Source organism: Peromyscus maniculatus, chromosome 9, assembly GCF_049852395.1.
Source record: "Peromyscus maniculatus bairdii isolate BWxNUB_F1_BW_parent chromosome 9, HU_Pman_BW_mat_3.1, whole genome shotgun sequence".
NCBI classification, from domain to species: Eukaryota; Metazoa; Chordata; class Mammalia; order Rodentia; family Cricetidae; genus Peromyscus; species Peromyscus maniculatus.
Genome location: NC_134860.1, coordinates 63,095,327 through 63,109,630, shown reverse-complemented (window position 1 = coordinate 63,109,630; position 14,304 = coordinate 63,095,327). Strand labels below are relative to the sequence as shown.

At 40.1% G+C, this 14,304-nt stretch overlaps 1 protein-coding gene across 48 annotated transcripts in view; it reads left to right on the top strand.

The window, feature by feature from the left end:
• Hmbox1 (homeobox containing 1) overlaps positions 1 to 14,304 on the top strand; it is a 158,388-nt gene that overhangs the window by 39,791 nt on the left and 104,293 nt on the right. For all 48 annotated transcript variants that reach the window (XR_013042490.1, XR_013042489.1, XR_013042488.1 and 45 more), the window contains one exon: positions 7,058 to 7,137. Coding sequence is in view for 44 of the 48 variants with exons in the window: in XM_076545217.1 (XP_076401332.1) it covers positions 7,115 to 7,137 (23 nt within the window). In the remaining 4 variants the exon portion in view is untranslated. The remainder of the gene's footprint in view (positions 1 to 7,057; positions 7,138 to 14,304) is intronic.

Genomic DNA, 14,304 nt, shown 5'->3' with positions numbered 1-14,304 from the left:
GTATGCCAAACAGGACTAGAGTCTGTTTAGATGAGAGGAGAGTCTTTTAAAAGACGGGCGACTGTAGAGTTACTGATCACAATGGCAGGGGTGCTGCTCTCATGGTTTTCAGTTTGCCTACGGTAGGGAACTCCAGGGACTGTTACGGGTGAAACAGGGTGAAGCTGTTTTGTTTCTAAATTCTAGTTTAGTGTTCTAGCTACCTCAGGGGCCTCTGGTATTAACACAGTTTGGTTCTAAATGTGGTGCAGATGTAGATTATAAATCGTTGGTCATGGAAACATACACTGTTCACCTTTCAAGAATAAAATTCATTTATTTCTATAAAGTGTAATTAATACATGCTTATCAATTGTCTGAAAAGTGGTCAGTTGCATATTTTAAATTTTAGTATTGCAGACTCTTTGTGCTTTCCAAATTAGAAATTTAAGACTATCTTATATGAATGAGACTTGAAAATAGGTATTTCTGCCAGGCAGTGATGGTGCATGTCTTCCATCCCAGTGGTGGATCTCTGTGAGTTGGAGGCCAGCCTGAGTGAGTTCCAGGCCAGCCAAGGCTACACAGAAAAACCCTGTCTTGAACCCCCCACCACCACCTCAAAAGAAAGAAAATAGGTATTTTCTTTAATTTCTGCACTAAACAAAGGTTTGTTTACTGCTTGTGAAGTCAGCACACTGTTAGGGAACGAGACTGCAACAGCTGATAGGAAATAGGCCTTGCTGTTAAACTCCCACTCCAGTATTGCTTATTCTCCTCTATTCTTTGTTCTTCTACCCTGTTTCCTTCTTCTTCCCAGCCGTTCTCTGTCTTTCCTGATGTTTTCTTCTTAATCTTTTTCCTTGATGTATTCCTTCTGTTTTCCCCCGACAGCTTATATACCCCAGCAAAGTTTTTCAAGCAACATAAAAATTACAATGTAGTTATATTCTACTTTTTTTCGTGTAAATAATTACAATGAATACAAGCAAAAAACAGCATGTTTCTCATTTTACATATTACAGGTGAAAAACAAATTATCACAAAGACCCATATACATTCATGTCTAAGCAACTTGTAGATTACCAGTGTAAGCAAGCAAGGTATTTTTCTCAGCCAGTTCTTTAACTGGCAGGCTGCATTTTAAGATTACAAAGTAAGGATCAATGATTTTATTATTTATCTCAAAAGGCAATTTTATGAAAAAAATCTTAAAATAATCACAATTCTAAACTTTTATAGAAACAATAATTTCTATCTTAAGATCCTCAGGGTGCATACCCAATCATCAGCAGTTTTTTTTTATTAAATTTTATCAGGAAGCTGGAGGCAGAAATGGATACAGGGAATTTAATCATCGCCTTTGATCTTCAACCCATCTTTAGCAAGAAAGACACGTTGGCTATTAACTGGGCTGCCTTTGTTCTTGTTCCTTGACTTCAACAAGTCCCTTGCTCAACTATTAAAAGTGTACCTTTCTTAACTTTAAATTGTTTCCCAAGATTTTCTACTTCAAAGCCATTAACAAAAACATCTTAATCTAACTACTAACACTCTACATGTCTAAATTCTTTCTAAGGATGGTGGTTGAATCATTAATCTGCTTAGCAGCAATGCTTGGAAAAAGTCAATCACTATTATTTAAGTACCAGTAACGCTGCCCAGTGAGGGACTAGAAACCCTGAGAGTTTTCATACAACCCATAGATGATGAGGGACATGGTGACCTCTAGGGCAATAAGCAGAGCTGTGCTCAATAACAGCATGAGGTCCCCAGGACACATAGTCCTTGGGACTCTGCCTCTCCAAGACTCACCCAGTGTGATTATGCTAACTGCCTGGTTGTATTCCATGAGTTCCAAAGCTATTTCCTATTCCTCTCACATGGCCTCTGACACTACCCTCACTACTCTATAGAAGTCTTGTGTTGGATCTGAGGAGCCATGCTCCTTAGGGAAGTCCTACCACCATAATGAAAGAAGGTCCTGCAAGGGTAAATGAGAAAACCATAGGAATGCCTAGCCTGAAAACTGCAAACATTATGCTGATATTTAAAAGTTGTGTGAGGAAAAAAAAAGGACAGAAATTTAGTCAGTATCTGTCAAGTCAGGTGAGTTGAAGTGACAAGAAATAACCTTAGAATCTAGAAAAGCAACATCTTTATTGGTAAAGCTCTCCATGAATTTTTCCCAGCACTGGGAATGTAGAAGCAGCAGGGGTGTCTGCAGGGCTGTGAGATCTTAACAGGTAGTATGTATAATAAATCTTCCAGAGTAAAAGTCTCCATGGTATGTGACCAGCCTGTTTAATCATGAATGCTAAACATGCTCAGTGCATCTCATGGCACCTATCACAGTGAAATATTTGCTCCAGAGAAACAATGCAGAAGTAATATTGGCGTCATTAACCCTACGGTTTGAAGATGAAGCCTGTCATTCTGTAAGAAAAGCTGATTGACCTTGGGCAGCTAGTGTCTTAATGTTTCTCAGGTGATTGTGAACTTTAAGAAATTGGTTCACATAAAGCCTTTGCCCAGTGAATCTGGCTGAGAGAATAGTCATTAAATTTATAGTCTGAAACTACCTGGAGGACTTATTTGAAAAATTAGTATTAGTATTTTATCATCTTTTTGGTAGTGGTGGTGGTAGGAGGGCACAGGGTCTCAGGTTAGTCTTACTTACTTTGTGGCCCAGGCTGGTCTTCCCAGGTGCTAGGATGGATTGAATGAACCACTCTGGATAGCTCTAATCTTCTTCTTCCTCCTTTTCTTCCTTTTTTTAAAATCCCTTGCTGAGGACCAAACCCAAGGCCTTGTACTTCATAGGCAAGCACTCTACTACTGAGCTAAATCCCCAGCCCCCAAGCCCTAATATTCTAACCATGATGCTTTTTAAATTTCTGTATGTGTGAATCTATCTTCGCACATGTCATCAACCATTCTTCACCCCACATTTACCATCTGCCTCTCAGATAGATGCTAAATATAGAAGGCAGTATTTATTTGGAACTGTTCAAAGGAAAAATGTTTGACATGAGTGAAACACCTCTGATTAATGTCCTAAAGCATAAGCTTTTAATTGTTTTGTCTTTAACAAAAAATTGCTTCAGGCTGGGGATGCGCAGTGGTGGTGTGGGGCCTAGCATGTTGGAGCCCCAGATTCTGTCCTCAGCTCTGCCAGAACAAAACAACCTGAAAGTACACTAATGTCACAGTCCTCTTCCTTTTTAAACACTGATCATAAACAATGACAATTTTGAGGATCAGCTTTGTTCTGTGTATCTGTAAATAAATAGTTCTTTTCTTTCTTCAGATAACTGGTCTTTGTTTTTAATTCTTACGTACTGTTTTTTTTTTTTTTTGGTTTTTTGAGACAGGGTTTCTTTGCGCCTTTCTTGGATCTCACTCTGTAGACCCAGCTGGCCTCGAACTCACAGAGATCCGCCTGGCTCTGCCTCCCAAGTGCTGGGATTAAAGGCGTGCGCCACCACTGTTTTTAATTCTTAAACCTTTTTATATACTTAAATACTTTAAAGTTTTTATGGCTAATATATTCTGGATTTGGAAAGCAGATATTGGAAGTTGCTAAGAATTGTGACAATGATGAGGCTTGGAATCTGGGTGAAAACAACCTTGGGCACAGGGTGGGAGGGTGCTATGGTGTCTGACTTGTTAACTGTCCAGACTGGGTGTTGGATGCATTAAGCAGTTAGTTCCAGATTCTTTCTGTGTTTGCAAAATGTTTGCAAATATTCATCATCTCTTTTCTTCATCTCTGTATCTATGTTTGTGTGTGCATGTTTGTGTGTGGAGGCCAGAGATGAATGTCGTGTTTTCCTCATTTGCTCTTCCCTTATTTTTCAAAGTCAAGGTCTCTCACTGAACCTGGACCTCACTGATTAGCTAGCCCCGCAGGCCCCAGAGATCCTCCCATCTCCACTTCTCCAGAGCACCTCTGTGCCTGACTTGTTTTAACTAATTTTTTTTATTCATAAATTATTTTTGTTGCTTTGTTTTAAATTATTAATTTTGTTGTTGTTTGGTTTTGTTTTGTTTTTAACATGGGTGCTGGGAATCAAGCTGTTCTTCATTCATGCTTATGTGGCAAGCACTTTCCCTTGAGCTGCCTCCCCAGGCCCAGTCTTTGTTTTATTGAGACAGGATCTCTGTGCAGCTCTTAACTGACCTGGCACTCACTGGGTAAACCAGGCTGGCCTTGAGTTTGCATTGACCCTCTGTCTCTGCTTCCTGGGTGCGAGGATTAAAGGCCTGTACCGCCATACTGGCTTAGTGTTTTGTTGTTTTTATTGTTGGTTTATTTATTATAGTGTGTCTATAGGTGCATGTTGAAGGGAGGGAGGGTGGCAGTCTCAGGTGCCTGTCACAGTGCTTTCGTGAAGGTCAGAGGACATCATGGTGTTGGTTCTTTTTTACTTTTACTTGGGTTTGGAGCATTGAACTCAGCTCACCAAGCTGGCATCGCAAGTGTCTTTACCAGTTGAGCCATCTTGCTGGGCCAGGGGATAGCCTAGGCTAGTTTCTGACTCATTATCCTCCTGCCTCAGCCTCCAGTATATCCTGCTGACCTTTGCCACCACAACCTGCCTGTTGGTTTCTTTGTGGGTTTTTTTTTTTTGTTGTTGTTTAAAGTTTGCAATTAAAAAGGTAAGTTTGTCAGATATATACAGGGTTATGCATAGTTCATTTCTTAATTTTTAATTTTTTTAATGTGCGTTAGTGTTTTGCCATGGAACTGGAGTTACAGACAGTTGTGAGCAGCCATGTGGGAGCTGGGAATTGAACCCGGGTCCTCTGAAAGAGCATTCAGTGCTCTTAACATCTGAGTTGTACATTCAGCCTCCATAGTTCATTTCTTTCTTTTCTTTTCTTTTTTTTTTTTTTGAGACAGGGTTTCTCTGTGTAGTTTTGGTGACTGTCCAGGAACTCACTCTGTAGACCAGGCTGTCCTGGAACTCACAGAGCTCCAACTGCCTCTGCCTCTGCCTCTGCCTCCCAAGTGCTGGGATCAAAGGTGTGAGCCACTACCACCCGGCCATAGTTCATTTCTTTTGTTTTTTTTTTTCAACAGGAAACTTCATAGTATTTACCTCTGGGCAGAAATACTGAGAGCTATTAGATCTGTTTTTTGTTTGGGTGCTCTTATTATTTGCTTTTGCAAGCTATTGAAGACCTGTTTCCGTCCTTTGTTAAAAGTGTGTAGAAGGTCTACCATCTTCTAAATTTTGTCATTAGGTGTATTGCTGTACTTTATTTTTTTTTTTTTTTACCATTGTCTTTCTGCTTGGAGTATATATTTTTATATCTAATGTAAGAAAAAATTTTGTTACTTTAACTGAGAAAGCAATTAGCAGTATTTTCAAAAGTAGATTTTCTTTGTACTTTAAACTTATTTTAAAGACAGGTATTTTTTAATCAGCAAGAAAATTAGCTATAGCAGTAACTTCATTAAGACTGCAGTTTAGGGTTTGTGGCCGAGCAGAGCTGCTGACTTGACTGTGCACCCTCAGGGGCATCAGTCATAGGTCGACACTTGGGTCTTGCTTATAATTAAATGATGGTGGATATTTCAGTGAGTCTTTCATGTCAACATTTTTACTAATTAACTTCTGATTTGTATCTTAATCTGCAATTTATGAAAATAGTTGTCTCTATCTATAGTTTAAGGTTTGAAATGGCTGATAAATTCAGTCTTTGGTTTTGATTCCTGTGTGTGTGTGTGTGTGTGTGTGTGTGTGTGTGTGTGTGTGTGTGTTGGTATTGTGTTCCCCAAAATATTTTGCACCCTAATAAACTTATCTGGGGTCAGAGACAGAACAGCCACTAGATACAAAGGCTAGAAAATGGTGGTACTCAACACCTTTAATCCTAGCACTCCAGAGGTAGAAATCCCTCTGGATCTCTGTGAGTTCAAGGCCACATTGGAAACAGCCAGGCATGGTGACACACGCCTTTAATCCCAAGAAGTGAGCCTTTAATCCCAGGGAGTGATGACAAAAACAGAAAGATATATAAGACGTGAAGACCAGAAACTAGAAGCATTTGGCTGGTTAAGCATTCAGGCTATGGAAAAGCAGTTCAGCTGAGATTCATTTGGATAAGGACTCAGAGGAGGCATCGAGTCTGAGGAAACAGGATCAGCTGAGGAATTGGCGAGGTGAGGTGGCAGTGGCTTGTTCTGCTTCTCTAATCTTCCAGCATTCACCCCAATAACTGGCCTCAGGTTTGTTTTTATTAATAAGAACTTTTAAGATTCATGCTGTGTGTGTGTGTGTGTGTGTGTGCGCACGCGCACTCTTGGAATTGAAGACGGTGGAAGTGTCTCTGTCACTCACTTGTGCAGTGTTGGTCATCTGAGCCAGCAGAACATGTATCCCTTTTTTAAGTTGGTAGTAGTAGCGACTACCAGTGCTCGTTTGTGAAGTGCTTCATCACTCTCACTTGGAAAACTAAAACCATTCTTGAGTAGCTCTCTGAAGTCGCTGTGTTAGCCCCTTTTTACAGTTGAGACTCAGAGAAATTGAGTCCACCTAGCTGCAAGATAAGCATTGCACTTAGCAGTAGACCCCAAACCTTACCTGCAGCTAAGCTGTGCTGGGGCTTGCTTTGTTATAGGAGTCTTCCTAAGTGCCTGGTATTGTGCAAATGATGGCTGAGAGCTGGGGAGAGTGGAGCTCAGTGGCAGAGGGCTGGCCTGGCATGGAAGAGGGCCAAGGCTTACTCTCCAGTTAAGGGTTGGTTGAGTGCCATTACAGGGTGTGCATCTAATTGCAAGTCTAGATCCACTTCTGTGGGTGGTTCCTGATAACAAGTTAAAATGGGTGACTTTTGTTTTTAATTGCTCCCCTCCCCAGGGGAATCGTTTGGAAAGCTATAAATGTCATTTTTCTGTGTTTTTTAAGTTTTGCTCCAATTCAGTATTTCATTTCAAAATTACAAAATAATTTTGGGGAAAAAAGATTATCTAATATTAACTCTTAATACCCCAAAGTTGCATATTTAAACTTTTTATTCAATGCTGAGTTACATAACTGTTTCTCAATTTTCTGTCTTTGTTCTACAGAATGGTAAATAAGGCTGGCCATCTCTGGAAAGGCCATTGATCCACCTCATGTAAAGTATGCTCAGTTCCTTTCCAGTGGTGTAAGTATCCTTCTCAACTCTTCCTGTCAGTCCCTCTAGTAATGTTAGGTGATTAGAACTGTGATAACAAATGCTTTTAGAATTGGAAGAATTCATTTCAATGACATTTATCTCTTTGTGTGTGGGCTGGATGTTTAGTTGCTCCGGCTTGTGTGGGGAGGTCAGGACAGGTTGGTGGAAGGTGGTACTCTCCTCCTTCCATGCGGGATCAAACGCAGGTTTAACGACAAGCACTTTTACTCTCTGAGTCATTTTGCCAGCCCAAGGTAAAAGAAATTTTTAGGAAACTATTAAAATGGTACATGTTGTTGACATCAAGGTAAAAGGAGTGTAATCATATGGGGAGGAATGTGGTTTCAGATCTGTGAGGTTTTTGTTTTTTTCTCTTTTACCATTTTTACTTTCAACATTATATTTTAACATTTTTCCATTTAAACATAAAGTTTTCATATTTATTATTTCATTAAAATGATTTTATTTTACTTATATGCATATGTGGGTATGCACAAGTGAGTGCGGGTGCTGAAAGAGGCCAGAGGCCTCTAGAACCGGAGTTATGAGTGCTTATTAGCTGTTGAATGTGAGTGCTAAGGACCAAGTTCAGGTCTTCCACAAGAACAGTAAGTGCCCTTAACTGCTGAGTCTCCTCTCCAGCCCCATAGTCATTATTTTTAACTGTTTAATAGTCTAGAAGCTGGTCAGATAGGTGGTTAAGTGTTGGTGAGAGCCCCAGTTGCATTCTTAGGAACAAGCAGAATATAAAAAGCATGCTCTCTTAATGCTTGATTTGCATGCAAACTCCTAAGGATACCATAGCCATTTCTCTTTCACTACCGCAGATGGTAAGGTAGTTCTTTCTGCCTATTAGCTATTGTTGCTAGCTGGTCTTTGGAGTCAAGGCAGAGATACAAATGGAGATGGTGGTGTTGTGTCAAGAATGTTTTTGTGCTGGAATATGAACTGTAACCACCAGTTCATATAAAATAGGCCTCGGAATAAAAGTATTCCCGGAATTTCAGAAATTAGAGAAGATAAAGGGCCTATTAGCTCATTAAGTGCATCTTTAGCGTCTAGTGCAGAGTGCCTTGAGCCTAAGTAATTTCTAAAATTTGGTGGAGTCTGTTTCACTTAAATTTCTTCTGTTTTGGTTGACAGTTGTATAATCTAATAAGTAGACATTAAGATTGGTTTTATTTATTATTTAGGTTTTTCTTTGAAACCCCTCCTCCACCCCTCAACACACACATACATTGATTCTGTGATTTAGTGCAGTCTCTGGAGGAGAGCCAGATGATAAGACTGTCGCCTGAGTTTCTGCTGAGTAGCTGTGCCCTAGCAAAGGCACTTTATCTTCAGGACTTTGCCCCTCCCACCCACCCGCTTGCTTGCTTGCTTGCTTGCTTGCTTGCTTGCCTGCTTGCCTGCCTGCTGCTTTGTCTTTTTCTGTTTCTCCCCCCTCCCGCACCCTTTGTTTTTTGAGAATGGAGTCTCCCTGTGTCTAAAATAGCCTGGAACTTGCTCTGTGTCTCAGGTTAGCCTTAAACTCACAAACATGCTGCCGCATCCTCCTGAGTGCTGGGATTGTAGGTGTGTACCACCACATCTCTCTGGCTCTTTGACACCAAATTTTTATTTCTCTGTCTATAAACTTTAATATAGTCTTTCTTGTATATAGTGGAAATAAAGAGATGATCAAAATAAGAGTTTCACAAATCACACAATTCATTGGCACGCAAAAAAAAAACCCCTCTGCTTAGGTTCGTAGTTTTGTTTTGTTTTGTTTGATTTTCGAGACAAGGTTTCTCTGTGTTGCTTTGCGCCTTTCCTGGAACTCGCTCTCTCTACCAGGCTGGCCTCGAACTCACAGAGATCCGCCTGCCTCTGCCTCCCGAGTGCTGGGATTAAAGGCGTGTGCCACCACCGCCTGGCTCTGTTTTGTTTTTTGAGACAGGGTCTTGTGTCTTGTGTATCAGACAGCCCTCAAACTTGCTACATGGCCAAGGATAACCCTGAACTCCTAATCCCCCTGCCTCAGTCTCCTGTGTCACCACACCTGGAAAGGTTTATAGTTCTTGAGGAGTGGGTAAGTAATATGAATGAACAAACCTCAGAGGACTGTACTTAAAGTACAGCTGTGGTGCGTCTTAACTACACAGTGAGTTCCTAAATTATTGAAGCTTAGTTGTTCAGTTAGTGGAGAAATAAAGCCTATGACCCAGGTGTGCATTACAGGAGTGATAACTTCACTTGATCCTCACAGCAGAGAGCTGTGAAGTCACAAGGGGACACATAGACCACTCCAAGTGATTGCTGAAGCTCAGCCCCAAACAGAACATGTGTCATCCTCTCCAGCCTTCCAAGGCCCAGAACTTTGAAGAGAGGAAGTAGAAGGACTGTGGGAGCCACAGGATAGAGAGGAGTGGGATGAAGAGAGGAAGTAGAAGGACTGTGGGAGCCACAGGATAGAGAGGAGTGGGATGCTGTCCTCTGTGACAGGAGTGCAGTAACTAGAGAATGTATTGCCACATGAAAACAGCAATAAGGGGTTTTTGTTTTGTTTCCTGTGGGGTTTTTTTTTTTTTTTTAAGCACTTGATGCTGGAGGGCACTGCTAAATATTGGCAGGTGAAGCTACAAAGCTTTCAAAATGTCTGTCAAACAAATTTTTTGAAGGCTAGTACTTCTAGTCAGCAACTTACTACAGGGTCTGGGAAGGTTTAATGTAACTTGCATAAAAGAAGGGAGAGTTCTCAAAGGATAGGTGTTGACTCCAGATTCCCATACGTAGGACTATGTTGATAATCTCAGTACTCGGGACGCGAAGGCAGAAAGAGCATGTGTCCAAGACCATCCTGAGCTATGTAGCAAGGCTGTGTCTCAGACATGCTGAAACAGCAAAGTACCTTACCCTCCAAGAGTGAACGGAGGAGCTTCATGAGCTGCGTCCTTGAGATGATGAACATCAACTCTGCTGTGCCTTATAGACGTATCTGTCATGTGTAGCAGTGTTTGAGATCATCTTAAAGCTGTGTAACAGATTATCCTCCAAACTGCACAAAATAGAACTTAATCTGTGCTATTTTAAAAAATACTAAAGTGTGATTGACACACTGGAATATAACTATGCTTATCATAAAATCCTTTTATTAGGAAAGGGACATTGACACATGGTCTGTAGTCATAGACTCTTAGGCTTTAGTCAGTTTACCTAATCATTTGAATTATAGGATCATTCTACTATGAAGCTCAATTCCCTGTAAAGCATTATTTCTTACTTACTCTTACTTATCATTTTCTTACTCTGAAGCCACTTCTCTGATGGTAGTAACAATCAAGAAAGGGAACAGTGTATATAAATCGTAAGAAGGGCCTGGAATGTTTGAATCATCCTACAGTTACCATACAGGGTAAAGTGGGTTCTGCCTAGTCATTCTGGACAAGATAAAAACAGCAGAAACAAAAACTTAACTATTGATGCTTTACAATCCGTGTCATTTTTGCCCCTATGATTTCAGTGCTCATTCATCGTTTCTGAATGCCTTAGCCAGACTCTTCCATTGTCCATCTTTGGAATATCATTTAAAAAGGTTTCTCCCAGGCCTTGTGGCTTATCTAGAAAGATTTTAGGTATTATTGCAAAATACGGTTCATATCTCAAAATGTACTGTGGTCTTACAGTATCAGTTTAAGATTTAAGCCATAAGTCCTGAACTGAATTGTTCTTTTCTATTTTAATCTTTGTCTATATTATTTGAGTGTCAAAATTCTTACATTATTTTCAAATACTGTTAGCTGGAGCCTACATTCAAATTAGTAACTTAAAGCAAAACTTCCTCCTCTCCTGTGAATGATTTTCATGCGTGAGAAAATTAACTTAGCCCCTCCATGTCATCTTCTTTTGTCATGAAAGGATTGCTGGCATTATGGTCCTAGATGACCTATATAGGTTACTTGCTGCTGTTATTTTATGAAGCTGTGCTTGCAGTAGGTAAATTATGAGAAGTACAAATGGAAAATGGCATAATATATCCTGCCACATGTATTGGTGCACATTGGCAAAGTGTTCTCAATGTCCACGAAAGCTTCTAATCATGTGTGTGTGTGTGTGTGTGTGTGTGTGTGTGTTTGTGTTTTCGGTGTCATGTGCATAGTGTGATCCTGCTCAGGACATTGTTGTCCTCTTCTAAGTCACTCGTTTGACCCTGGCAACTGTGACCTCTGCTTTAGCTCCCTTGGCAGCAGGGGCTGCTTTTGGTACAAGCTACAGACATCCATTTAAACACAGGGAAGTGCAAAGGGAAGTTGATTGTCCCACCAAATGAAAGAAAAGCAGGAGTCTAAGTGCTTAAGAATTCCAGGGACAGCAATAGGATGCTGCAGGGCTTTCCCCTTGTTCCCTGCATTTTTTGGTTATCTGCTTTATTCTCCCCCAGCTCCTGCTTCACGAAAGTCTTCCTGTGGCTTAGCACAGTTACACTTACTGTCCATCTTATCAAAAGTCTTCCTGTGGCTTAGCACAGTTACACTTACTGTCCATCTTACCATAGTCTAAGTAGAACATTTTGAAGAGAGCCAAGTTTTCATTCCTGTGGTAGCCTGTTCACCAGAAGTTGGGAAGAGCTGATCCAAGAACATGTGCTTAGAAATGATTAGGTGTTCTGGACAGTCAAAGTAAGGGTGGACCCTATTTCCCCCTTTATGATATTGGAATAAAAGTGGTTTCCTATTGTTAATGGATCCTAAGTGGTATAAAATATTTTGGATACTATAAAATTTTTTGCTAATAGACAGTGTTGTGTCATATTAGAGGGAGGCTTGAAGAACAGAGTATGACTTAATGATCTTCACTGACTGAACAGGATAGGAAAATATGGTTAACTTTGCTATACAAAGATAAAATAGTTCCTAAAGTTAAGTATCTAAGGGAAGAACAGTTTTTGAAATACTTTGATTGGATGAAGACTGAAGATACCAAAACAAACCTTTTATTTTCAAGGGAAAGTAACTATGAAGATGGAAAAATAATTATGAGAAGAAACTGACATTTGCCAAGCCAGTAAATTCAGGGGTAAATTTTGTAGCTAGAGTTTTCCTGCTTTGCCCACAGTCAGGACAAATCTTTCCCGCCAGTCCCACAGCCACTCACACTCAACCAAGTAAACACAGAGACTTATATTGCTTACAAACTGTATGGCCGTGGCAGGCTTCTTGCTAACTGTTCTTATAGCTTAAATTAATCCATTTCCATAAATCTATACCTTGCCACATGGCTCATGGCTTACCGCCATCTTCACATGCTGCTTGTCATGGTGGCGGCTGGCAGTGTCTCCTTCTGCCTTCCTGTTCTTTCTTTTCTCCTCTCTGTTAGTCCCGCCTATACTTCCTGCCTAGCCAATCAGTGTTTTATTTATTGACCAATCAGAGCAATTTGACATACAGACCATCCCACAGCAAAATTATTTTGGTTTGGCAATTATTTAAAACAAAACAAAAACGGAGCCATAGAGGTAGTTCAGTGGTTAAGAGTGTGAACTGCTCTTAAAGAATACTGGATTTTTATGTTAAGATAGGTCTCACTAACTGACAAGATGTCCTTGAACTCATTCTGTTGCCCAGATGGTCTTAGACTTTCTGAAAGGTACAAAAGTATCTTTAGCCTCAATTTCCTTAACAGTTCATAATGTGACATTAAAACAAAACAAATAAATCGTATCTACCATAGAGACTTGCTAGGAGGACTAGGTGAGGTTAGATGAAATTCTTGCCCAATTTCTTAGTAAAAGTAACTTTTCAATTGGATTTTTCTACAGTACAGGTGGGGGGCGGGGCGGGGGGATAGTAAGCTGTACAACAGGTTTAGGGGACTGGCCTACAGCACATTTGTCTTTAAGATAAGAAAATTTCTTGACCTTTGTTTCTCTTAGCAATTGTTTATTTCAAGGCTACTCCATGCCAATGATCATATCTGTCACTAGAAAATACAAATTAAAATAGAATTGGTTATCACTTTCAAAAATCCTGAATTCAAAAGTCAGATTTTAGGGGTCAGAGAGATGGCTTCGCAGTTGAGAGCACTTGATGTGTTTGCAGAGGACCCAGGTTGGGTTTCAACCTCCACATGGCAACTTACAAAACTGTTTGTAACTCCAGTTTCAGGACATACATTGCCCTCTTCTGGCTGCTTCTGGCACTGCATGCATGTGGTGCCCATACTTTCATGCAGACTAATACTCAATACAAAATTACAAACATATAAATCTTTTTTAAAGTCAGCTTTTATAAATAAAAAAAAAAGTAATTCAAAGAGGGAGGGGGTGTTTTTATGATGTGGTTAATATCTTAAAATATTAAGTTTCTCTCTTAAGAGAACATTTTCTGGTGTGCTCCAGTGTCTTGTGCTAGTTAAGGTGGAAACATGTAGAACCAGTTTTCCAGATATGAATAGCTCCAGTTGGTTGTACACATGAGGGACCCATTCAGAGAACGTGCTGCAGAGAGGAGGCTCACAAGACTTGTAGGAAGTGGAAGCGCTGCTTCGTGTGTTGTAGGTACTGCTCTTATCCTCCACTGCAGTATTTGTATAGTTACTAGCATTCACTTAGACTCAGCCAAGCCAAACAGTCTGCACTGAATGACCTTAGAGTTCTTGGTCAATTTTGCTGGTGTTTGGAAAAGCAAGATAACACAAGTGTTTCCAGCAAGTTCCCATTAATATGCTAGTATACATCAATATATTTTGAAATTGAAAAAAAAAACTGTACATAATCACATAGTCTGTGCCTGATGCACTATGTGGACTTTACCTGATAAATGGGTATTCTTGACATAATTAATATTTTGCTTCCAAATTTCAATTGGTTACCAAAAACCAATGAAAAACATAAATTTTATTCCATTATAAGTTGGGTTTTATGTTATAATTGATACATTCCTACTAACTCAGAATCTGTACCAATCCAAGTCACAACAAAAACGTCTATTAGGACTCGTTTCTTTGTCTTTGTCTTTGTCTTTGTCATTGTTGTTTTGTGTGTGTATGTGTCTGTCTGTCTGTCTATCTGTCTGTCTGTGTGTGTGTTATTAATATGTGTATGAATGCATATGGAGGCCAGAAGTGGACATTGGGTGTCTTCATTGGTTGTGCTCCACCTTATTTGTTGAGACAGAG